The 25,090-nt window shown below is 44.2% G+C and overlaps 4 protein-coding genes across 9 annotated transcripts; 3 read left to right on the top strand and 1 right to left on the bottom strand.

The window, feature by feature from the left end:
* The first annotated feature begins 599 nt into the window (after nucleotides 1-599).
* Nucleotides 600-13,563, top strand: kcnn4 (potassium intermediate/small conductance calcium-activated channel, subfamily N, member 4). Of its 3 annotated transcripts, XM_053887375.1 has the most exons (9): nucleotides 600-1,223; nucleotides 4,872-4,967; nucleotides 6,512-6,951; nucleotides 8,813-8,948; nucleotides 9,920-10,030; nucleotides 11,311-11,432; nucleotides 11,882-11,951; nucleotides 12,880-13,046; nucleotides 13,121-13,563. In XM_053887375.1, the coding sequence occupies exons 1-9, from the start codon at nucleotides 957-959 to the stop codon at nucleotides 13,122-13,124; spliced, it is 1,413 nt and encodes a 470-aa protein (XP_053743350.1). In that variant the 5' UTR covers nucleotides 600-956; the 3' UTR covers nucleotides 13,125-13,563. The 3 variants fall into 3 exon arrangements, with proteins under 3 accessions (XP_053743350.1, XP_053743349.1, XP_053743351.1); XM_053887374.1 differs by lacking the exons at nucleotides 12,880-13,046; nucleotides 13,121-13,563 and having other exon boundaries at nucleotides 11,882-12,322; XM_053887376.1 differs by lacking the exons at nucleotides 9,920-10,030; nucleotides 12,880-13,046; nucleotides 13,121-13,563 and having other exon boundaries at nucleotides 11,882-12,322.
* si:dkey-79d12.4 (zinc finger and SCAN domain-containing protein 10) lies at nucleotides 13,362-16,747 on the bottom strand. Of its 3 annotated transcripts, XM_053887337.1 has the most exons (3): nucleotides 16,299-16,747; nucleotides 14,405-15,570; nucleotides 13,362-14,348 (listed from the first exon to the last, which is right to left on the bottom strand). In XM_053887337.1, exons 2-3 carry the CDS (start codon nucleotides 15,507-15,509, stop codon nucleotides 14,293-14,295), a joined length of 1,161 nt encoding a protein of 386 aa, XP_053743312.1. In that variant the 5' UTR covers nucleotides 15,510-15,570; nucleotides 16,299-16,747; the 3' UTR covers nucleotides 13,362-14,292. The 3 variants fall into 3 exon arrangements, with proteins under 3 accessions (XP_053743312.1, XP_053743310.1, XP_053743311.1); XM_053887335.1 differs by having other exon boundaries at nucleotides 13,362-15,570; XM_053887336.1 differs by having other exon boundaries at nucleotides 13,362-15,567.
* A 181-nt stretch (nucleotides 16,748-16,928) lies between these two features.
* Nucleotides 16,929-21,619, top strand: smg9 (SMG9 nonsense mediated mRNA decay factor). 2 transcript variants are annotated; one of them, XM_053887339.1, is made up of 13 exons: nucleotides 16,929-17,346; nucleotides 17,413-17,487; nucleotides 17,849-18,077; nucleotides 18,143-18,240; nucleotides 18,310-18,422; nucleotides 18,584-18,695; nucleotides 18,833-18,928; nucleotides 19,074-19,159; nucleotides 19,897-20,003; nucleotides 20,087-20,194; nucleotides 20,267-20,392; nucleotides 20,460-20,604; nucleotides 20,846-21,613. In XM_053887339.1, exons 1-13 carry the CDS (start codon nucleotides 17,197-17,199, stop codon nucleotides 20,922-20,924), a joined length of 1,524 nt encoding a protein of 507 aa, XP_053743314.1. In that variant the 5' UTR covers nucleotides 16,929-17,196; the 3' UTR covers nucleotides 20,925-21,613. The 2 variants fall into 2 exon arrangements, with proteins under 2 accessions (XP_053743314.1, XP_053743313.1); XM_053887338.1 differs by having other exon boundaries at nucleotides 20,087-20,392; nucleotides 20,846-21,619.
* Nucleotides 21,620-22,053: 434 nt separating this feature from the next.
* spaca6 (sperm acrosome associated 6) lies at nucleotides 22,054-24,951 on the top strand. Its single transcript, XM_053887404.1, has 6 exons — nucleotides 22,054-22,298; nucleotides 23,080-23,169; nucleotides 23,282-23,344; nucleotides 23,583-23,603; nucleotides 23,680-23,754; nucleotides 24,064-24,951. The coding sequence occupies exons 1-6, from the start codon at nucleotides 22,109-22,111 to the stop codon at nucleotides 24,219-24,221; spliced, it is 597 nt and encodes a 198-aa protein (XP_053743379.1). The 5' UTR covers nucleotides 22,054-22,108; the 3' UTR covers nucleotides 24,222-24,951.
* The last annotated feature ends 139 nt before the right edge of the window (nucleotides 24,952-25,090 follow it).

Here is a 25,090-nt window from a genome sequence, read left to right as displayed (position 1 = left end):
CATGTCATTTTCTCCTTCATTTTAGCAACAGAATCGCAAGTGAAATTCAAGACTCTTCATTCCATCTGTCTTTTCCCATGACGCCGCCTCACAACTGTAGCAGTAAAATGTGGCCCCTTGGGAAATTGAATTGCACAACCCTTCACTGGCCGGAGACCCCTGGGTAGAAATGGTACACGAAGTAAAGATTGCCTCTCACAACTGCGTTTCTATGAGAAGATAGAGAAGGCTACCGGAGGGTGGGAAGCCTGGCCCGCTTTACAGCAGATGCTGCCCCCGAGACCTGACCTCAGACAGACAAGATTAAACAGGATCCAAAAATCTGTTTAAAATAAGACAGCCATATATGGTCAAACACATAACTCTGATATATCAGTGATTTTGTAGAATAGGGATCAGAGTTCAACACAAAAATGCTTTTTAACATGGCATTAATAAACAATGATTTATTGTTGTGCTTGATAAATCGTTTGACTCCTTGAACCAAACTGAAAAAAAAATACATTTACGGCTGCTATTATCATTATTATTATTTCATTTATCTATTTTATCCATTTATTTTTGAAAGTTCGCAACATGACATGCGTAAGCTTGTCCTCATCGCCAGGTGTCGCTATTGAACTGGTGTTGGACTCGAGGACGCCTTTTTTATTTTCTCAAATCTACCGATTCGTAACATCTGTTTACAACCAAACCATTGCAGATTCTCCACTGACTATGAGGTGACCAAATTACGACATGAAAAAATAAAGTTGGAAAGACGGCGCGGTGACGCACACAAGAGCACGTGCGCAGTGTAAACGGATCCGGCGTAAAGACGCGACTGCGGTCGGTGGGAGTCTAAGTGGGATCCGAGCAGCAGTGGGGACCATGTGTTCACCAGGCCGGGAGCAAAGCAGAGAGGCGAGCGGACAGACGGAGCTGCGGTGATCGCGCAGTCGTGGAGGGGGAAGAACATGCTCAACAGCTCCAAGATGAACTGCGTCAACTGCGAGGGCTTGATCAACCGCAGCGTAGCGGACTCGACGCAAGTGTCAGTGCCGCTGTCGTTTCCCGGGAAGCGGATGGCTCAGATGGAAGGAGAGGGCTTGTACAGACTGAGAGACAGGAAGCTTTTACTGGAGGACAAGAAGCGTCTGTGCGCGCTGGCGATGGGCGCTGCGCTGCTGGGAATCCTGCTCATGATCATCCACGCGGAGATATGCCCTTTTCTTAACACCCCGGTACGTTGCGCTCGAATTTGTCTCATGAAGTAACATGTTTAGGCTCGTATGGCATGGTTTTTTGGAAGAGCATGGAGTTAAATAAAACTGCAATACAGTAGTTGCGCAAATACCGTCATTCCAACCACTGATAGACAGTGATAGTAAATATATGTGCAAACTTCAATTCCTTTTTTCTAATGTTGATGTCTGCAAGCTAATTTATGAACATAAGTCAACCGTGGTCAGTTGGAACTTCCAATCTGAGATGCAAACAAACTTCCATGGTCAGAGGAACAGGCGGACTAACAGTTTCAGATCCTTATTAATATCTGTTACAAATAATTCATGTTCTAACAAGTTAATTTATTACGGAAGCGTGGGATGCCGCAGTGTCCAGAGGCAGTTGAATGAAAACGCTTTGGTGTTTCCAGAGCGTCGGATGTGGGGAGGCTTTTGAGCCGCACATTCTGGTCAAGTGCTTGTTGTGTGTGCGGTTATTAATTTCATGTGCGATTGTTTCCATCATTCCTGGAAACAGGCCTGGAAAAACCTGCCTCTGCTCCTTGAACCTCTCCCGCTTCTTTAGTTCAGTTTAGTTCATACCCAGAAGAAAAAAACGAGTGTCACAAAATTCATAAATACCTAACCTTTTCGACATATTAAAGAAACAAGAAAAGTCAATATGATGCTCTGACAATTGAAAAAGTCCGCGGTCACGTTACTTGACCTTATCACCCCACAACACCTGAAGAAAGGTTAAACTTACTAAGGCTCTCAATAGATTGAAATGTAGATACAGAAAGAGTGATTTTTTTGCGATGAATCGTGAGTTAACTCGGCTTTAGATAATAATATTTACATTTCTTATTTCAGTGAAGGAGAAGACAAGCTTACTTTATCAACTTTGTTAACTAGCTGCTGACATATGGCAGAGAAAATGTTGCTGGTTAAACGAAAGGACACCCGTGTCCCAGACCGTCTTTGGCTTCCAGCCGATGTTATTGGACTTCACATTCTTGCCCGCTTCTAAATGATCCTAAGGTGGTTCTGGTGGAGAAGCATGCGTTAGCTCAGGCTACATCAGGTGGAATTTTTTTCTTCCACCAGAAGTCAGCCTTGCAAAAATCCACACCTGGGCCCTGAACCTTTCCGACCTCCTGATTAGTGAGTGAGTTTCCAGAAACGCACCGGTAGCTCCGCAGCCTCATGACATTAGTGTGCAGATCCCTCCATGATAACAATGCCAGGCCCCACATTCAACAATCATTAACTCCCCCTCACGTCCAACCTACAGTTCCACATGGAAAAAAAGCTCTCATGCATGCTGTGGAACATCAGACCACCTCTATAGCACGCTGTGACTGATGACAGTGTCAGAAAAGACCCGCTTATGTAGCTGACATGGGCTGGAGGAGCCGTGGAAATAGTGCCGCGCCGAATGAACCTGATGTGCTCACAGAATTGGAGCCTGAGGTGAAGAACGTGGTGGTGAACTTAGCAGCTCTGGCACCATCAGCAGTCAGTCCAGTTTACAATCTGAGAGTGCAGGTGTTGTCTGTAGCACTATGGAAAGTTTGATGCCATGAAAACCAGTGTTGGACGTGTATTACTTCTGCATTGTTTGTGTCACATGCTTTTCCTTTGTCGGCTTAAAAGCACTTCAGATCAGAGGTGAGCAAAGTGCAGCCCATTTGCCTGTATTTATGTGGCCCTCATGAGGTCACAGCTCAACTACAGGAGAAAGTTATTAAATAACTGTGACTTTATATGTAATATACTTTATATATATTTATAATACAATTTCATATTTTTAGTATATAATGTTATAGCATGTTTCTTTTTCTCATTGTAGTAGAAAAAATAAAGACTCTTCTGTCTTATCTTTCAGCTTAATGGCCCCAGTCACAGTAGATAATGTGGCCCCTTCAGAAATAGAATGGCCCCTGCCATTCGAGTGACGAAATGAATGACAGCCGACTGCACTGTTGAATATAAAGTAACATCTTCTGAGTTAGAAACTCGAGACGCGGCTTGTCCATCACTGGTTTTCAACAACCCTTTCATGGTTCCATATAAAAAAACCAGCTATTTATGGAGCATTTTTCCGCATTTTAAGCGTATTTTCTCCTGTAATGGGATCGCTGACGCAGCCTGCAGCTATCTTTCCACTTCTTTCCACTTCATTTAGTGGATAATTGCGGAGTTTGAGGTTTTATTTATGTCCTGAGCCCACTTTCGCCAGGAGGGATAACGCTGACCTGAATAAAATCTGCTGGGATTGTTTGAGTAGGACAGAAAAAAAACAGATTATCATACCTTTATAATCCAAATCAGATAAAAAAAGTTGTTTCGTTTCAGCCTCAGACGTCCTTCTTCCATTTTTGCCTGAGAGGATTTTTGATCGCCCATTTTTGGGTGGCCTTTCCCTGCAAACAATTCTCTCCAAACCTGGGTCTTTCTCCTCTGTTAGCACCAGCATCAGATGAGCCAGGGTGCCACATTGTTTACTGTGAGAAATGTGAGGGACCATGGAGCCGAAGGACAGAAGAAAATGAGTTTCTAGAATATTTTAAAATAGTGTAATTACACCATGACATATGCTTACAATATGATTTATGATCATATATTATTTAATTTTGTTTAACAATTCTCAATATGAATTATAAACACGGCAAATTGAGCTGAGTATCACGGGATAAGAACAATGTTAAAACAACATGTTATTTTCATTTTAAGGAACTTAATTACAAGGTATTTTTCAATATGTTTTATTGGTTTATTTTAAGGAACAATATTTCCTGTTAAAATGACTTGTTAATTTTATTTGAATTTAAAAACAAAAAAAAGAGGGAAAAAGAAAATGAAGGCCTAAAAAAATCTCAACGTTCTACTTAGCATTAGTAATGAATTATGAGAAAAAGTCAAACTTTTTTTTCTGTTGAAAGACAGGAAGTTATAAGAGTCAAAGATGACTATATTGAGGTAATCATTGGATTTGAAGATCAGAAATTAGTCTATCAGAAGGAGAAGTTTGGAGACTAAGTCCGGGAGGTCACATGGTTTGTGGAGAGCAGAGACAAAGGAGAAGAAGAAGTGGAAGACAACCAGTGAGGTTTGTGATGGTGAGCAGAGGATGATGAAGATGATGGAGCTGCTGCTGAAAATGACATCTAGACACGAAGTTTGTCACTGAAGGAGGAACTCCCACAAATGACTGAACCAACATCAAACCTAATGTATCTACCAGGTTCTTCTCAGCATGCGTCAATCCCGCTGAGACTCAATTTGTGGTCGATTCCAAGAGGGGAAAATGACACACTGCCCTTTTAAAACGAACCAGGAAACAAGCTGTTGATATTTCTGTTACGGAATGTGGCGAACAGTCAAGTGTGTGTGAGTTTTCTAATTATCTTCAGGAACTAAAGACTGTGGAAAACTGAATCCTTTACCAAACCTTTGGACTGATTTCAATGAGTAGTGTTGAGCGCAAACAGGTCTGGTCAAGTCTGAAACGGAGGCGAGATTTCTCATTCAGGAAGAGAGAGCAGAAGTCCAGTGGCAATATTGGAGTGGATTCGGATTAGCACTGGATTTAAGGTTGAAAATAAATGTGGATATGTGTTGCCTTTTGTACCTTGTCTGATGTCTCCACTTCCATGGCACCAGGGCTCAAACGTCGGCCTCATCCTCAACTGCTGCATCAGCCTGTCCACTGGGTGTCTGCTCTTGCTCATCATTGCCTTCCATTACAAAGACATCAGGGTGAGTTTCAAGCCCTCGATTCCACTGCTCAGATCGGCATGTGGTTGTTGAGAACCATTTCTTTGAAACCGAGCCAATCGGAACTGAACTTCCTTCGGAGGGTGAGCAGTTGTCGTGGTTCTTGTGAGGGTTTGTGACCTGAGAAGGACAGGAAGCCTGTTATGCTAACTGGGGAACCAGGCAGGAAGGAAGGCCGAGATCTTTACCTCTATAGTTGAGTCTATCATGAGGGGTCACATGACCGTCCAAAACCAGAAAACCAAATTACTGTCCGGCTAAAATCGGACTGAGGAAGAGAAGTTAGAATTCCCCTTAAACAATGCTGCACAGTTAATCCAGTTAACAGCTGCATGGAACCGTAAAGGTTAGTCTTAGTAGCCGTGTGACTGGTACATGGGTTCAACTCCTCCATTGGAACATAATATACAAGTGAAACACATGCCTTACGTTTAGTTTAGGGAATGACAAAGTTTGGGGAAGGGCCGCATGAAACTGGGAAAAGAGCCGCATGGGTTGGCCGGGCCTGGACTAGACGCACAAACCTGGTATCAGCCGTGTTGTGATGGGTCGGGCAGATGGGTCCACGCAGGTGCACCGGGGAGATAAAGAAGCTGGGGGTGCGGCCAGTTTCCCCTGCTGCAGAGCAAAACATGTCTTGGCCGTATGGAAGGGAAAAAGCTTAAATTAGGAGCGCATACATTGAGTGACTGTTGCGTTCATTAATATTTTTGTTTTTATTAAAGTGATTGGAGCATGAAAAGCCCTTGGAGGGGATATTTGATACATGCGCTGCTCCACTTCATGCTCAACCAAGTTCAATGTCTGCCAAGCTTTCCCTCCATGTGCGTCACGTAAACAAAGTTCAACTTAAAATAATAGCTGAAAAATGGCCTCTGCCTCTTTTGAAAGTCGAGGAACATTGGTAAAAATACAGCGGGTTATTTTTAATTCAGCTAGTTATGTTAGGTAAGAAGTGATGACAAATAAAAGGTCAGATGAGAGTCTATAAACCGTGGATTGGATTAGTTATCAAATGTCATCGAAAGAATAGAATATTTATTTTTATGAAAAAATAACAATTGTGTAAAAGCATTTTCATTTGAGGAATTTCAATTCCTTATTATTTAATTTATTATATAATTGCTTTAAAAAATTGTGACATTTCTTCTAATAACCCATTCTTGTAGTTGTTTTATGTAAAGTGATTCATTTTTTTTTATTTAAAATTTACTTTAATACCTAATAAGTCATAAAAAAAGAATATTTATGCATCATATTTAGGAAGACTGACGGGTGACATCAGAGCAGTAGCAAGAGAGAAGGAGAAGTGTTACAGGGCAGTATGTGTAAAGACTCAGGAGTCACAGTCAGAAGAGTCAGAGACCCAAAGGTTTTCACTGGAAGTGACACCTCATGTGAGCGATGGAGATAACGGATGGAAGAGGAAAAGGAAGACAGCCAATGAGGTTCCTGGGTGAATCAGCACATGGAGACAAGAGGATCTAACTCAACTGAGCGACTCTTGTTTCCGTGTTCTCCCCCAGTTGTTCATCATGGATCACAACCAGCTGGACTGGCGTATTGCGATGACCAGCCAGAGGATTTTCGTCATCTCCCTGGAGCTGATGGTGTGTTCCATCCACCCCGTCGGCACGTATTGGCAGTGGGGACTCCACACCAACTCCTCCTCCTCCTCGGCGCCGCTGTGCGATCACCTGTCTCACAGAGGGACCCTGACTGACGTGGAGCTGCTCCTCTCAGTGCTGATGTTCCTGCGCCTGTACCTGGTGCACCGCGCCGTCCTGCTGCACAGCAAAGTGCTCCTCAGCGCCTCCTACAGGAGCATCGGATCGCTCAACAACATCAACTTCACTTCCCGCTTCGTTCTCAAGGTGTTGATGAACAAATACCCGACCCGCACGCTGCTGGGCTTCATCCTGCTCTTCTGGCTGACGGCGTCCTGGATGCTCACACTGTGCGAGAGGTACAGAGACACACCTGGGAGGACGGCGCCTTTCATTCAGTTCAGATCACTTCTTTTTCACCTTCAATTTCATTCTAATAATGTATCTTTTTATTTAATAAAAAACAACTACCTTCGCTTCCTTGCATATATTTGGATATTTAGGATTTAAATGCTCCTCTTTTCTTTAAGAAAACTCACTCCTCTCAAGCCTTACGACCAAAACACCACTGCTGCTGTTTATTTGTGACTCTTCTGTCACTTTAAGTCATGGTTACCTCATCATCCTGGCTGAAGTGGTGTCCGGCAAACATGTCATTTTAAACCTAATGGTCACTGCTCCACAACAACTAACCCTCTGCTTGCCTCAACAACCAGCAAACATCTGTTTCTGCCTGGATGAGATGCAATTACGATTCAAGACAGATGAGAAATTGTTCACTTATGTAGTGACGATATGCAGCTGAATTTGGAGATAGATACATTTAGATGGAAATAGGGACAGGACATGTACAGGGAGAATAATGTGAAATAATACTGAATAAATGGACATGTAGGGGGAGGGTGAACAATGAAAAAAGACTTTCACATTCACATATTTAGCAGTTTGTATACCTAGAATATATGGAATAACATGTCGCTTTCACATGACATTTTTAAATTAGGACTGTCAATAGATTAAAACGTTTCATCTTAATAGCAATATTGCTGAGTTGACTCCAGATTATGAATCACACATTTTGCATCTGTTCTAAATGTAGCTTAAAGGAAGATGTTTCAAGATGTGTTAACTGAGATTAAAAGCTTCAATTGGCAGCCCAGTTTATAATCAAACTAAGATATAAATAAATGTATTGAATAATAAATATATTCTGACATATGAGATCCCATCCCTCAAATATACATGGGTGCTGAGAAATAAATGAATCTAAGGAAGTGCTAGCATCTTCCAATGACCTTCCCTGGCCTGGTCACTTACTTGAAACTTGGGCCACATTTGATCTGCAGCAACACAAGCCAGAGTTTTCTGATGGGCGGCCGGTGATCGACCGATATGGCTGGTGGGTCTCAAATGGAATTTTAAATGGGCGTGATAGTCATCGTTGTTTCCTAATGCTAATACTAGGAAGAAGTCATCAAAGGGATTTTTGGCACATTTTCATAACTGGCAGACGTAAAGAAGTTTTGCGAGCTTATCAGATGAAGCTGCAAACGTGACTTCATCGCAAGAGCTTTGCTGTGGCTGAAGCCACAAGCTTCAGAGAGCAACACAGACAAATCTGAGATAGCAAAGTTATCTCAAACGGAAGGAACACCAAATCTTCTTTAGCTGTCGCTGCTAAAATAGTTTCTAACTTTTGGAAACGTTGCTCCACTCCTAACTGAATTTGAATCGTGGATTTAATTGATATCAAATAGTTTTGTGTGTGCTTTTTATGGGTGATAATATTTGGCGCAGTAATAGAAGGCCTTTTGTTTGTTTTTTATTAAAATATATTTGTTGATTATGTCTGGATGCTGGTACCTGATACTTATTAATTCTTAAGTACCATTTGTTTAAATATTGCATTCTGTCACAATTTCTATTGTCATTTTACCTCTGTCACAGAACAGAAAATATCTGCATTATTTTTATTTCGCTTCAGTTTTTTAAAATATATATAAGGTTTAGCAAAAAGATTCCATCAGTATTTTTAAAAATACTGTTTGTGAGCTATGTATTTTTATTTGCTGTTATGTTGAAGGAACTGACTTCCAAAGGGGGAGACAAAGAGATATATACTTGTGTCACTCGGGGCCCTCTAGTAAACACTTGGGTCATCTGAACCAACAAGGTGGAGTCAGACCTGCTTCATCCTCTCTTCCTTCTCCTCCCCTGCAGGCAGACAACGCAGCCGACCGGCAGGATTGAAACCGCACTGTGGCTCATCGCCATCACTTTCCTGACGGTGGGCTATGGGGACGTGTCACCTCATACCAGTTGTGGCAAGACGGTGTGTCTCTTCACTGGAGTCATGGTAACTAGGTTGGGTTCTATTTTGTCAGTCAGATAAATGAACTCACGTATGGACGCAGACTTTGAGCATAAGCATTTTCAGCTGATAAAAGCATCACAAATTGTTTTGTTTTTGTTCTTCCATGTTCTTTCATGTTTGCTCACGTTTGCCTTGGTGGACATTTCTTCAACAATGATCTCTCCCTGCTTGCGTTGCATTTTGCCTTCTGTTTCACGTTATTCCCTGCACTTCACCTTCTCCCCCATGACTTTGCTTCATGCTATGCTGATGCTTCCCATTTCACTTTCATTTCCACAGGCAGCACATTTCTCTGTTGACTGTCTGTCTGTCTGTTGCCGCTCCTTCTACACTGCAAAGAATGATGCGTCACTGCGTTTCAGTCACGGTAACTTCTACAGTGAGTGAGGGGCAGCGCCCCCAAAATGTCGTAGTGATGAGAGGTTCCATATGTCTCCCAGTGCGATATTCACCCCAGGATTTTTCCCAGCGTAGAGGTGTCTCTGCGCGTTACACATCCTTCTTGGTCCTCCTTAACGGTCTACCTTAAAAGGCGGAGCAACAGCCGTGAGGAAGCGCTGACATTGCGAGTCACACTTTGCTTGTTGACATAAACGGTTGCCCCAATGCTACTGCATAACAACGTCTGGTGTTCTGGGCAACTGGGTGGAGGCCAGGAGCAGACCCACGTTGGAGACACAAAGTCCCGGCTAAGGTGGTGTGATCATCCACAGCTGCAGAACTCATGTCCTCAAACTAACACTTTCCTTTCTGTCTTGCTTACGGATGCCAACAAAGAGCAACGCAGGTATGTTGCGTGTTCCTACGTCTGGCACTATGGGCGTTAATGACACACACGGCAGCCATATTGAATTCAAACATTCCTCTGATACTTCAGACTGAGAATTTATCATGATTGACACCAGAATCTTTTCAGAGGAGAATTCCACTGAAGACATTGTGTCGGGTTTCAGGGTGTAGCGTGCACCGCCATGCTAGTCGCCGTCGTCACCAAGAAACTGGCGTTGAACAAAGGAGAGAAGCATGTGCACTTCTTCATGCTGGACATCCAAGTCTCAAAAGGGGTGAGCACAAAAGACATCTGAACCAAAAAACACGTTTTGTTTTTGATGACCCAGTTTGGGGTCCCAAGCCCAACAGTTTAATTTTCCTGTGTTGCAGCAGGAAGCATGAGGATGTCGCCGTCACAACTTTCCACAACTCTTACATGTTTTGTTTCTTTTAATAACCGCATTTTCCAAAAATAATCAACACACCGGCGGACAAGGGACAAACGCATGACAGCGTCAAATCGGAAATAATTTCACCTCGGGAAGGAAAGTAACGTGTGTCGGCTCAGGACGCAGCATGATGTGCAGGAAACAGGCTGCGTGTGTTTTCTGCGTTGTTTTTTTTTTTTAATTCAGGTTGTGTCAGTTGTAAAACAGTGCGCTTGATAAGCTCACATTATATTCACATAAATGCTGCGCGCACTGGAGGATACAACCGCTTCCTCTTCGGCTGCATCCTGTCAGTACCGGTCCACTGGAAGGTGCTTGCATTCGTGTGTGTGTGTGTGTGTGTGTGTGTGTGGACATTCCTCTGAGCGGCTCAACACTGATGGGAACAAGGGAAGACATCTGGACACTGACACGATCTAATAATAACCCTCACAACAGAGCACAGTGACATCATCACAGGACACTTACAGTGCTTCTGACAGGAAGACAAACAGACACGAATAGAATCAAAGAGTGAAGTGCAGCTAGGTGATCGAACAGCAACCTTAGAGGTCAAGACCCAGGAGTAAGTGCTCACTGGTGCCTCATCCACCAGCTTCCAGCCAACACATATAGTGAATACCATCGGGTCGCTGGACCTTAGTGATGCTCGGATGCTCCATTGAGACAACGCATAACAACAACAGTCTTTCCCCACTGAGTGAGACCAGACCGGCGCTGTGAAATGGGTGTCCCCATCCTTAACCCAGCGGTGCTGAAACTGACCTTTCGCAGTTCTTCTTTCTCCTCAGTGACTGGGGGACTGGACTCCCTACTATCACAAAGGACTAGCTGGGGGGGGGTTCGGAGGATTGGTGGTTCAGTGCAGTGAAGGTGTGGGGATGACTTTGCTGTTCGGATTGGCCTGCGCTGTGTTGTTTTGTGTACTGTGTGCCAAGTCCATTTCGGCTTCATCCTTCAGTGGATTTGCAATGTGTTCATACTTGTAAACCGTACCGTGAACATGCACGGTTCAAGTGTTTTTTTTTCAGTTGTAATTTTTATTGTCTGCAGTCGGGTCATGGGGGCAGCAGTTCAGGCAAGTACTGACGAGTTTCCACTGGGTTCTGACTTCTGTCCTGCAGATCCGCCACGCTGCTGCTAACGTGCTGAGGGAGTGCTGGCTGCTACACCGATCTAATCTGGTGAAAGGTAACGGCGGCGAGCACCGGCGACACCAGCGCTGCCTTCTGGAAGCCATCAGAGTGTGAGTTTGGTGTTGTGCTGAAATGCTAATTTCACAGTTCACGAAAGACAGGTCAACATAGCGAACCTCAGAGTCACAGATAACTGACCCCACTACACTACTACAGTAATCCCTTCATGGACAGAGAATGTTCCACCAACACTTCTGCTTTGAGTTATTTCACTGGCTCTGCTCATGGATTACAGAACACAGACATGCGTTGCAGTGATTCAACATCCTAAAAATAGGTGTGCGTTTGTTGTCTTCCTCATATTGTTTTGATTTGTGTGCGCCACGTGCCAGGCCCAACGCACCACAGGCTCCGTGTCTTTCATTAAGAAATAATGAACATGTTATTCAACTTTTACATGCAGCACCTGAATGGTGACGAAAAACAAGATCGCTTCATGACAGAAACGGAGCAAAAGCAACAACACAGAAACACAGAAAAAGATTGTCTTTCTCTGCAGGTTTCGACATTTACGCCTCAAACAGAGAAAATTGAGAGATTACGTCAGTGAAATGGTGGACCTGCCGAAGGTAAGCAAAGTGAGCCAGAGATCAGAGGTGATGGGTCACCAACACGCTTCAGGAAATGAAATGATCATCTTTCGTCTCCGAAGCTGCTTTGTTTCAATACAAAGTGAAGTATGTGTAAATCTATTTCTAAGTGAATCAAAGTGCTGCCATCTACGTTTGGCTGCTTTGCAGGATTGTTTGCCCTGAGAATTTGTCTCAAACAGAGACCCACTGCAAATGCTAACCCTAACCCTAACCCTTTTCCAGCGTAAATAAAAGCGCAGCACTCTGACCTTTTTTTTGTTCTTCAGTCCAAACTATTTCAAAGTATGTTTTGGGGTCAGCAGTCAGACACCATCATCCTCCATAGTAACCTGTATGACATACAGGCCAACCAGTCAGAGGCTAAGAGCCACATTGTTTTACTGTGTTGCTGAAAAGAGCCACATTCTACAAATACATAAGGCTGTAAGTCTCACCTGAACAGCTGGTCATGTGACCAGCTGTTCAGGTGAAAGCACAGCTCTGTGTGTCACAAGGTTGCTGCTACGCGTCCGCCGTATGTCTCTTGTTCATACATTTTACCATGATCCTCCTCCAAATATCAAGCGGTGTAGATAGAAATGTGTGCGCCATATATTTTACTTTGGTGGCCGCGGTCTGTGTGTGAGCGACGCTGCAGACTGGAGCGTCTCATCTTGACTCCACTGAATTAAACAGACTACACCATGATCAACAATGAATCATAGGTGAAACACATGCCATACGTTTAGTTTCGGGAATGACAAAGTATAAAACTGGGGAAAGCAGGTCGGCCAGGCCTGCTGTATGTACTGGAACTGCACATCTCATCTACAAAACAGTCCGTTTGAAATCCTCACTTCTCTGCAGGAAAACTGTGAAATCTTGTGTGAAACTAACTGCATGGTGTTTGCTCCTGTGTGGACAGATGCAGATGATCATGTGCGACCTGAGCGCTAACTGGAACAACTCTTATCGGGAGCTGGAGCAGCGAATCATCTCCATGGAGCAGAAGCTTGAAGAGTTGAGTCACTGCTTCCAGCGAACGTCAGAACTGCTGTCTCACGTCCTGCATCCCCAGAACCCTGAGATCAGGTGAAAACACACTGACACTGCATCAACACGGGACACGCACACTCAGCCAAATAACACCATGTGTGTGGTTTCAGGTGACAAGGATAAAAAAAAAGCTTCAGTGAAGTCATCAGGACAATGAGAAAGAGACTTTGTCTGCTGAGTGGAACCACGGGGGCAGAAGATCTGTCCAACATTAGGGGTGTTTATATGCAATATCCTGAAAGAAATGTGCCTTTGTTTGCTGTATATAGTAAAACTGCCTTATTCCTGTGGAATAAGAAACACAGATGATCTAACTGGAAAACAAATAAACCAGAGGAAGCACACTACAGTGCAAAAGTCTTTATTTTCAAATACATTGGGTGCTAACAAAGATACAAGTCAGAATTTGAAGCAGGAATTGTTACTGATGGGCTGATGAGGCTTCATGAAGCAGCGTCCTCAATTTCAGTCTTCAGTAGGTGGCGCTCTCGGTTTGAAAACAGATACGATTTTATTGAAATGAGCAAATAGCAAATCCAAAAATGTATGATCAGAGAGTGCTACCTAGTAGGCTACTAAAATAAGGACACTGTTTCACGAAACTTCACTCGGCCATCACTAGGAATTGTATACATGAAAACAGAACAGCGTCATCTTGTGGAGTACAAACTACATAACCAGTTTAAAGTTAAAACGATATTTTTTTTCAGCTGTGCTCTGGAAAACCGCACACGAACACTGGAGGGCATGCGGCAGAAAGGCGTTTCGCAGGCTTCGATCTGATAAACATGAGAAAGTAGCAAGATCCACGACACCTTAAAACTACTTTAGGCGTTTTCTCAAATGTCTGGTGTCCATGTGTTTTTGAATGTGATGCCAAATGTATGCAGAAGGTCTCAAAAAAGTCAGTCCACAGTCGCAGGTGAATGACATTTCACACCTCCTCTTGTGGTAACCGTTAGGTTTGGTGTCCTCCAGCAACTTTCTGCAACGTAAATGTTTTGCTAAGCGTTTGGATCCGGTGAATGTCTTTCCACAGCTCGCACAAATGTAGTCCACAGCCTCGGCATGCTGGACACAGTGGCGCAGCAGGTACAGGCGCTGAGCGAATCTGCGGCCGCAGTGGCAGTGGTGCAGGCGCTTGCCTCTGTGGCGGTAACGGTGGAGGATGAGGAAGGAGCGTTGTCTGACCGTGGCACAGCACAGGTGGCAGCGGTAGCACGGTTTCAAGCGCCAATCCATGTTCAAGCGCTGCCTCAGAGCGAGCTCCTTGCTGTAATTCTCAAACAGAGCCAGAATAGCTGGCGCGCGGCCTGTGTGAGGGACTGCCGCTGCAGCCTGAGACACAGAAGAAACAAGGTGATTGGACGACGTGTTTGCAGCGGCAGGTTTACCTGAACTGACGCCTTTGAAGGGCAGCTCAGCGGACAGATGCCGGCTTCCGTTGAAAGGCGAAGAGGAAGAGCTGGGCCTTGAATTTTTGAAGGGTTTGCCATTGGTTTCATTCCCATCAATTCCTCCATTGTTGATCTTAACGGCAGGACTGTAAGTGGAGGGAAGCTGCTGAGACGTCAACAGAATGCTTTTGTCACTGTGTCCCGAGTGGCCCTTGATGATGCACACCTTGGTGCGGACCAGTGACGAGTGAGCTGCCGTGATGTGGTTCGACAAATGTGCCTCGCTGGTGAAGAAACATTTGCAGATCTTACAAGCAATAGGCATCACCGTTGAACAAAACAGGACACGTCCTGTGCCGCTCCTTTTCGGACATTTGTGATGTCGGTACAAAGTCTGGTGAGAGAAAATCTGACCGCAGATCTCACAGGAATACAAAGGAAGGTAGTGTTCATTCAGAGCTAAGGAGGTTTCAAAGGTTGCGTTGCAGAGTAAACATCGATGTTCAACCTTGGCCCCCGTACAGTGGCGTCGATGGAGCTTGACAAATTTGAAAGGCCCTTTTCCACACACTTTGCAAAATGAGTTACTGAAGACGGTTGAACGGCTTTTTCTAGAAGGCAGACTCTTCGATGAATCGCTGGAGTGATCAGTTGAACTGGAGTCAGAGTCATTGTCTGACTCTCCTTCCAGCAGCTCCTTCGATGGCAAACCATCCTGAGAATCTTCCCTGACCACATAGTCCACACCAGAGGCAGCGGTTTGCTCTGCATCAGGATGTTTTCGAGCTCTGTCATTCCATTGCCTCCCTGGAGTGTCCGCTTTAATCACCTCCTCAGAATGGTTGTTGAACAAAGAGGACGTCTCTGCGTGTTTGTTCAACTCCCACACGTCAGCAAACGATTGATGGCAGTGCTCACAAAACGGCGGGGAGTGGACATTCACCAAGTGTGTGGAGAGTGAGTTCTGGCACTCCAAGGTCACGTTGCAGATGTGGCAAGTGTTGTTGTTGATGTGGCTTTTGTAGTGTGTCTTCAAGAGTGCTATGTTGCCGAAGGTCTCTCCACAAACCCAACATTTCTCCTGACGTCCACTCAGCTCCATGTGATGCTTGGAGACTCACACTATCACCAGCCAGCGTCTGAGAAACGTGCAGATGGTCCTGCTAATCCAGAGCATAGAAAGAGATTGTATGATTGTATAAAGGACAACAGGGGGGTTAACATTGAAAAACCTATGCAAAATGTCAGTTAATGTTGTGAGTCTTGGGCCTTCACAGGTCAATGATCTGTATTATACTTGGTCCTTTGTTGACAGGAAGTATAATATATTAAAATATAAAACATTCTCATTTTTATTTTAATTTTTTTGCATTAAATGTTTCTGTATCACTGTATTAAAAGTGCATCCTCATCTGGCCAACCTTGACATCAACTGCAAACTGAACAACTTTTTCATAACCACAGGTGTTATAAAGTGCCTTGAATTTTGACGAAGTGTTTTCAGATGTTTTTCTCATCCACAACCTTTCCACGGATGAAGGGTTCTTTTAAAGATGTGAGCTATAAAACTCACGATTAGATACACGGTGAATTGTAGCAAAACAACACTGCACAATGCATGATACAGTCAGCGATGACATCGGTCATTCCAGTTTAAAAGCGTGGCGCTTTAAGACGTCGAGCGAAAACACCCGGCTTTGTATGTAATATACCATTATATTAGTCGACACAAGCATAACAGCTAAACAACACTGTTATTCCACATTGACACCAGGATCTAAATTACAGTGCAAACGTTAGTAGGAATTTCTATCCAGAAACAAAACCTAGCCAGACAAAATTATGATCATTACGCGCCAAGAATTGTTGGATTAGATGGACCACCTCTTACATTTAAGTATTTTACAGCGTCCGAACACAGTGCTGCCCGGAACACAGTGGCGCCATCTTCTTCTTCTGTTATGTATTGGCGGCTGGGTGAACATTATGAAACGCACACCGCCACCTAGTGCTCGTTGAGGTGTATCTGCATTTTCTCGAAACCTTAAACAAATATTTGTTTGAGATGAGAAATTTGACATTTCATTTTGACATTCCTCTCGTTCTGTCCGTATTTCCACTTCATTTCTTCTTCCGGTAAATTATTGGGGCGACCAGCATTTGGTTTTTGTGTTTTGCTTTTACGAGAAGAAGGTTCCACTCATGAATGAGATTACTGTGCTGTTCGTATCAATGTGTACATATACATTTGGTCAGTCAATAGTTTCACGAATAATCAACGATGTAATCAAAATGTAATTCATTTCAGATACCGTCGTCGCTCATCGTATCCATCGTGAATAAAGCAACTAAGTACTCGCGTCAAGCCACAATAATCTCGGAACTAATTTACTACAACGTTTTCCAGCGGATTAATTTAGAAAGCGAACAGCGTTGCGTTAGATTTTATGTCCTGTAGCTTTAACGGCGGGCGGGGTTACTTAGTTTCTCACTTAAGTCGGGAGGTCGCGAATGATACCGGTTTAACTGGAAAATCAAAACAAACACACACTGGTCCAGTCGTCTTGGATTTTGTTTACATGGACATGTACCTTACCTGTATTTGAAATTACATTTTATTACGACATACCTGCGTTAGCTTAAGAGGAATGATCGCTTATTACAAACGTAGAAGTGTGTCATTATCCTAATGGAGCTTTGTTTTAGCCTGAGGTTTTCTTAAGTGCCCTCAGTAGACGCCGCTCTTGTTTGCTGCCACTCTCCGGTGCCAGGCTTGTTTGCGGTCAGTCATGTCCGAATCCGGTCACAGTCAGCCTGGGATGTACGGGCCGGGCCGCAGGAGGAGGCGAAGACGGGGTGAGCGGGACATTATTGGACCACCAGGGCAAAATCTCTCCGGTCCGAGTCGTGAGAGAGACTACCAGCCGAGGGAACGGAGGGTGAGCGCTCATTCATGCGACGACGCGGCTGGTTTCGTCCTGTGAGGCTAATCGTGACGTGTTTAGGATGGGAGCGAAGATCCACCTGGACCACTCATACAGAAGACCCCGATCATCCTTGCCAAGCCCCCAGGTGAAAGGGTGTGTGTCAGACTTATGCTTACGAATATGCAGCTAAGTGCTGCTCCATTGCGTCCAGCCAAAATATTGATTGTGCCATAATGGGTTTTGTATATTCCAATAATAATTATTCAAATGTCAAAAGAGTGAAACAAAAAGGTTTAAATTGACCACTCAAGCAGTCAAACTGTAGCATATAGTCAATTCAGAACAGATTGAGGACGGCACAGCCGATCAAAGAAAGAAGTGTCATTTCATCATTGTGGTTTATGCGTAGTGGTACTGGTCACAAATGTGAGTTTTACACTTGTTTTATGACTAAGAAATGGTGGCTGCTTTGAACAAACCTTTCCATCTGCGTACTCTGATTGGTATTTTCAAGGCAAAGACGTCTCAGAGCACACCAGCGAGCGGAGTCCCGGTCATTGAGAAGCCAATCATGCTCATGAAAGCCAGAGATGATGGGACTAAACCGGGGACCCCTCCAGAGACCGCAGCACAGCCTTCTGGACCATCTAAGATAGAGAGGGAAGGGCAGCGTCCGACCCAGCCTGTGTACCAGATTCAAAATCGAGGAATGGGTTCTTCAGCGTCCAGCAGCACAGTGGACCGTGAGTCACGAAGGATTGAAGACAGTTGTTGTGACCGTGCAGATGATACCAAATGTTTCCTTCAGCGATGGTTGGCCAGGCCAAACTTGTCCCCGCTGAGAAGATGAAGCACAGCATCAAGCTTGTGGATGATCAGATGAACTGGTGCGACAGTGCCATGGAGGTGAAGCAACTCTGCCTTTAGATTAGATTTAGATTTATCATTCATATTTATGTGTAAAATATGTTTCAGTACTTGCGACATCAGACGGACATGTTGGTCGTGGGTGTCATAGGCCTGCAAGGAACCGGGAAATCCACAGTCATGTCACTGTTGTCTGCAAACACACCAGAAGAAGACCAAAGGTATGAAGTGTTTTGGCAAGCAACATTTAGACGCTCACCTCTGAGTTGAAGCTGTTGTCCGTTTCAGTTAAAAATGATATTTTCTTGATGTGTCTTTCAGAAAGTGTGGCCTTTTTAGCTTGTTAAGATGGTTGAAGACTTTCTTTGCTGTACTTCCTCAGAGGCTACGTATTCAGAGCACAGACACAAGAGATTAAAGAAAGAGCAGGGAACCAGAGCACAGGGATCGATTTCTTCATCACGCAAGAAAGGGTCATCTTCTTGGACACACAGGTGGGACAACATCAAAGTTTTTGCATGCTGTGATGCAGAGATAAGTCATTCAAGGGGAACCCATGCATGCCTACCTATTTTCCCTCAGCCTGACAAAATGAAGGTACTGAAGTGCACCTCTGTTTATTCACCCTCAGCCCATATTGAGCCCATCCAGCCTCGATCATCTGATCAACAATGATCGGAAGCTGCCGCCAGAGTACAACCTTCCGTCAACGTATGTGGAGATGCAGGTTGGTTTGCGCCCTGTAGGGGGCAGTTAAACGGCTTCTTAAAACGCCTTCAAACTAAAACTGAATTGCATCAATTGTGGAAAGAATATGATGCAATTCATACACATATCAATTATTAACAAATGTGCCGCTGTGGTTTCTCCAGTCCCTTCAGATCGCTGCCTTCCTGTTCACAGTGTGTCATGTGGTTATCGTGGTGCAGGACTGGTTCACTGATCTCAACCTCTACAGGTACATTCCTGTTCACCTGATTTGCAACAAGGATTTCTTCTCATCACTTCCCTCTCTGTTGCCGCTTGTATAGTCCTTCACTCAGCAAATATTGGCTGAAGTATTACACTCTCAAATGTGTAAATATACATATTGTGTTTGGGTAGTAGGGAGCAGGTTGAAAAAAAAAACAAAAAAAACATTGAGGTTATTATGTTGTTCTTGCTAAACCACAATGTGGATGTTGCTGTTGCTGTCCCAACGGTCTAGAAACTGGTACCTCAGTGAATCCAGCCTGCCAAGTCATGAGTTTTGAATATTTTGAATCAACATTAAATTCACTGGTGATTTAAACTGTACCAAAACCTGATCACTTGTATGGTGTTCAAGCTTTGCTGTTTCCAGGAAGCAGTTTTAAAATGCATCCAATTCAAAAATAAAGTGACGGACCGATGTATTTAATGAAAGACTGAAATGCAGATTTTGCTTCAAAGAAAAAAATCAATGTCTGCGGTGTTAGGAGGCAGAATCGGCGGCGGTTATTCATTTTCTACTTAATTTATTTAGTGAGTACAGTAGTTCACTCAACAGGTGCAACCTGAGGTCCACCAAACACAGAGCTGTTATCTGGTCGGGGGTGGCTTAAAGTGGCCGTCCGTGCGAGTTGGGCTGACACAAGTTACATCCTGATCCGTTTCTGTCGTTCATTAAACAATAATCACTGTGCTTTAACAAACAAACCTATCGCCTGTAAAAAGGTTTCTACAGACTGCGGAGATGCTGAAGCCTTCAACTCCGTCTGCGAGCTCTGACAGCTCTGGCTCGTCTGGCAACGACGATGGGGCTGAGTATTACCCACATATAGGTGAATGGACATCACATCACATCACGCAGAGACGCACACTTGACACAACTCTTTAGCTCTTTTTGTTGTGCCATTTTGTGCAGTGTTTCTTCAGAACAAGACCAGGAGAGAGGACTTCTGCCCACGGAATTTCAAGAACATGCATGTGGTGGTGGACAAATTGATGTCTCACTCGCATTTAAAATATAAAGGTCTCCTCCGCCATGTTGCTGATGATGGTTTTTTGCTCTCACAGTGCTACATCACCATTTCTTTCTCTCCAGGGTCCTTGTCCATGTTAGACTGTAATATCTTTCCCGGCCTGGGGCAGGACTTTCTTCCCACTGAGGTCAACATGTTCCTGCTTCCTGTGCAGGAGAGCGACGGGGAGGATCAGCTGAATAAAGCAGGTCAGTGAGAATGTTTCCACGAGCTTTGTGTCGTCATCATGAGCCAGCACTCTGTCCATATCTTTAGGGTCAGGAACGTACCCGCTGTTCTCACTACTGCCGGGCTACAGGGGCCATCCTTCCTTCTCCACGATGGTGTTCAAGCTCCGGAGCCAAATCCTCGCGATGCCCCGCTGCCAGCTGTCACACACCATCCTGACTGAGAAAAACTGGTATGCTGCTCTCCGCCTGTCCCTCAATGTGCCGTGACAAGCAGAAGTTGTTTTTTGTATTGGTGATGGTCTAGTCCCAGGCTCACCAAACTGGTTCAACCAGTCAAGCCCTCTCTGGGTCCATCAGATCCTGTCGCCATGTATTAGATCAACATCAAAAGATCAGTGGAAGTCATGTTTCCTTGTGTGGCTGTCCAATCATCTCTAATTCCCTGGTTTGAGTTGAGTTTTCTTGTTTCAGGTTCCACTACGCAGCTCGGATCTGGGACGGAGTTAAAAAATCCTCTGCCCTCTCGGAGTACAGCCGGCTGCTGTGCTGATGCCTGCTCCGTCTCTGGTGTCATGTTGTTGGGATGCGTCTTGTTCAGTTTTGTTTTGAACCAAATGTCCCTCGCATCTCTCATTAAAGAAGTCACTCTTCAACTGTCCATGTCTGCTGACTGAGGACGGCTTGTTTTCCACCACGTTTGTTTCATGAATTGTTTAATGATTGAATCAGCTGCTCCATCACATCATGACCAACACCACATGTAAATATTGCACAACAGTGGTTGATTGCCTTTGAACTGAATAGAAAAATTCATGTAAAACCGAAGCGCAAATCACCGACAACTCCACAAACGGTAGCGTCAGACTCCTCCCTGAAAAATACAATACTTAAAGCTGTGTGTGCCAGTGTCTCTCTCATCTGGGCATGAATCTCAACATGAATCTTCTTGCGCTGATCTGCGGATTCGGGCTTTACGTCCCAGGTAAGTTTTCATCACCATTATTTACTGTCACGTGGAAATGATGACTTCATTTGGTTTGGTTTGTTATTCAGAAAGTCCATTAAGAGGCTGACAACCAAGAGTTAGAATTTGAAAAGTTTTCTTTTAATGTCAGCAAAATCGGGAACTGGTTTTTCTTTTGCAATTTACTCTCAGTAATTTTACTTGCTCCAAGGTGTGGCATGGTCGTGTTGGTGAGATGCCTACCAGCCGTGAGCCTCACCTGCTACAGCTGCCCCCTCATGATCTCAGAAACCTGCAGCTCCACCGAAGAGTGCGAAGCCAGCCACTTCTGTGCGGCCAGGGCCGGGGTGACATATATGGGTAGGTGACAGAGCGTAGTGGTGGGGCGAACATCAAGTCACTGTCTGTCCATGTGTTTTATTACAGCTGGTGTGAAGTCTTGTACATGCTGTTACAAATCTAAAAATGAAGAACATCCGAAAGTTGTTTATTATAAAGTTCCTCAGACCAAACCAAGACATAGATGTTATTTTTCTGACCTTGTAAACCTTGTCAAACTCTTTCAAGTAAGAATCTGAAAGAGTGTACTATTCATAAATAACAAAATAAAGAATCAAACAGGCATCTTAATAACACATTAAAACCGGATCTTCCACTGTGTCAATAATGGTGTGGAAAGAGAAGCTGTATTCGCCTCTGTAACGTCACGAACTTCGCTCTTACTGGGCGCGTGCAAGTCAGTTAGTCATTCCGCGCGCGTTCGTCTGAACATGTCGGCGCTGTGGATGCTGTTCGCGAGCCTGCTGTTTCACCCGGTTTTGCCATGCTACCACTGTTTCATTGAGATGAGCGACACTATGACTCTTTGCCACGCGCTCAGTTTCACAGTGCAGGTGTGCTTCGACACCATCCACCAGCTCGTCTCGCACAACCCCAGAGTGGTCGAAGCTGGCAAAGTCGGTGAGTGTGATGTTCATTTGAAAACATTGCTGTGAATATATTCACTGGACATTAATTGTACAAGCAGTAAACGTCCATATGAACTACTTTATATGGTAGATAGGACATCTAAGCTAATGATTCGCGCGCGCACAGAAGTGACGTCACGTCACCGCAAAATATCTGGATTTAACTGATGAAGTTCACTACTTGGTTAGTTTTGTCCAACACTAATGACCTCCCTAACCCTCTATTCGTCTGTTACCTGACATAATGGTGACTTTGGTTTGAGTTGAAGAATATGCAACATAACTGAAAGCCATGGAGATGTTGGTCTCCTCAAGATGGCGTCACAAAGAATCGTCCACCGTTTTTGTCCGCGATAACGTGAACCACATTAGCATTATTTTGATGCTGCACAACTTCAGTCTGGAGTTCATTTAAACCGGGACATGTACGTTGCGATCATGGGAATGTGGCATATATGAAAAGTTAACAACATGAGGGTTTTCAAGAAACTGAAGATGACTCTCCAGAAGTTCAAGAGTTAGATGGCAACACACAAAGCGCTACAGCAAACAAAGAGAAAACAAGCTAATGGTCACATGCTGACTCACACAAAACTGACTATAAACTGATCGATGGAAGCAAACAGAAGAAGAAAAAAGACCAATATTAACTAAATTGTATACAACGTCCCAAATATGAAGTTGTGTCAAGAAGCACGTTAAATCCAAAAGACTGAATATACCAGGTCAACATGAACGTGATCTCACTCCTGATTTCTCCATCTCCGTCGCAGGTCCTGGACATGACACGAAATTGAAGGACATCCTGATGGATGAAATCAATGCCATTAAAGATGAATATGAGAAAAACCGTGTGAAGCAAGGTAAAGCATGACCTGAATGTAAAGCGCTCCAGTGTTGTCACTGTCACAAAAACAAAGAAGATGAAGAAGTGTCTTTCTCACTCTCAACGCCTCTGTTCTGCTGGAATTGTAGGTGAGAAGAGGCTTCAGAGGTTTGCAGAGAATTTCATCGCAGCCGCCTCCAAATTGCCCAGAGGTGAGTCGGGTTTTCCCCGCCCTCTTCATTTCAAAAATGATCCTGAAGCATCATTATAACTCTCTCTGTTCCCCTGTGACACATAAACATGCATGCGAACCGTACAAATCTTGCTCTCTTCATCACATGACATCACATGCTTGGCAGTTTCGACTATAGGAGTGGAAATGTCAACCGTTTAACCCTCGGGTGTCCTTCTGAAGAATGACATGAGGAAATGATGTGCTTTCTTTCACAGCCAAATGTACCGGCAAATGCGGTAAATCCATGCATCTGACACACACATCAACACTCAGGCTGAGATGACAACCCACTTTCTGCACGGCAAATATCAGGGTTCCAGCCTGACGGTCCATATGACTGCTCCACCTGCAATTTCCGGAGCTGTGGTTTGCCCATCGACTGTGAATGTGAGTATCGCTGTCAGGATTATGTTTCCACATCCGAAAGTGCCGTAATCCTGGTGACACTTCCTCAACTGTCTGTATTTTCACCTGTCTAATCTCTCGCTCTTGATCCTTCACTTTTGACACACTGAGCAAGTCTTTAGGTGACAGTTGACTCCCTACACTATGGTCTTCTCCTCGGTGCAGCCTCTGTTGAGCATCTCATCTCTTTAACTCCTCTGAGACTGGGCATTACCAACTGGGGGCAGCTGGAGGACCCTGCCATGAGGGGCAGTGAGCTCCGTCTTATATATATATATCTGCCTGTTTCAGTTGAAGTACTCAAAGTGGTAGAGAACCAGAGAGTCCACCTGGAGTGTGAGGTGGGATTTCCTTTGCCAGGAAAGATTGCGGTGGTCTGGAGATATGCCGACGGTGTAAGCATTTCAAACACATATCACCATTTTGCATTTGCACTCAGAGAACGCTGACTGTATAGGCATTTTGTGCCGATCCACTGAGCTCGGTGGGACAGCAGATGGCAGTAGCGTTTGCAGGTTGTTCATGGGGCATTACAAAAGTAGTTCTATGTCTATAGCAACCGCTTGAAACACACTGAAGCTGCAACCCCGTCACCCCAAATGTGTCTCATCCTCCGCTCCCATTTTGTTGCGCAACAGTTTGTACACAAGCGCCCGTGATCCCGTAACGTCCTTGGCGATGAGTTTACTGATTTTACAGTTAGCAGTTGATCTTGTTCTTGTTTTAAGAATAAAATCTCTCTTTTTCTTTTTAAATGCCATTTTTAGTGTTCCTAAAAATACATTAAATGAAAATGTAATTTTAAATATCTGGTCCATAGTTTGATTTATATTCAAATAGGATGCATATAAATTGAAATATTTTTACCTTTTTAGGTCCATTTTCTCCTTGTTACTGAAGTATATATTTAGGATTTTTTTTGTCATGTTTTGTAGCCGTCGATGTCTTTCTTTTACCATGGCGGCCCCTCACAACTGTCATGGTTTATAATGTGGCCCTGTAGGAAAGGTAATTTAGCTGACTCATGTCCAGGTGAAGACTCGGCTGCTGACAGAGTTTGAAGACCTGACCGCAGGAGTGGACCCGAACTTGACCATCCCAATGGTTCGTGAGGAGCACCAGGGCACGTACCAGTGTGCCCTCTACTCTGAAGAAGTGTCAGCCGACATCATCCGACTCTTCTTCTTCCTTGAAGGTTTGTGTGGTTCCTGTCTCACGCCCATCGTAAACAGCTGTTTATTTATTCTGCCTGCTCCAGTGAAAAGGTCAAACAGAGTGAAACCAACTTCTCTTTTGTTTCCGGTCCAGTTGAGCACAA

Source organism: Synchiropus splendidus, chromosome 15, assembly GCF_027744825.2.
Source record: "Synchiropus splendidus isolate RoL2022-P1 chromosome 15, RoL_Sspl_1.0, whole genome shotgun sequence".
In the NCBI taxonomy this organism is placed as follows: Eukaryota; Metazoa; Chordata; class Actinopteri; order Syngnathiformes; family Callionymidae; genus Synchiropus; species Synchiropus splendidus.
The sequence above is the reverse complement of the archived record's forward strand: the minus strand, read 5'-3'. Positions and strand labels throughout refer to the sequence as shown.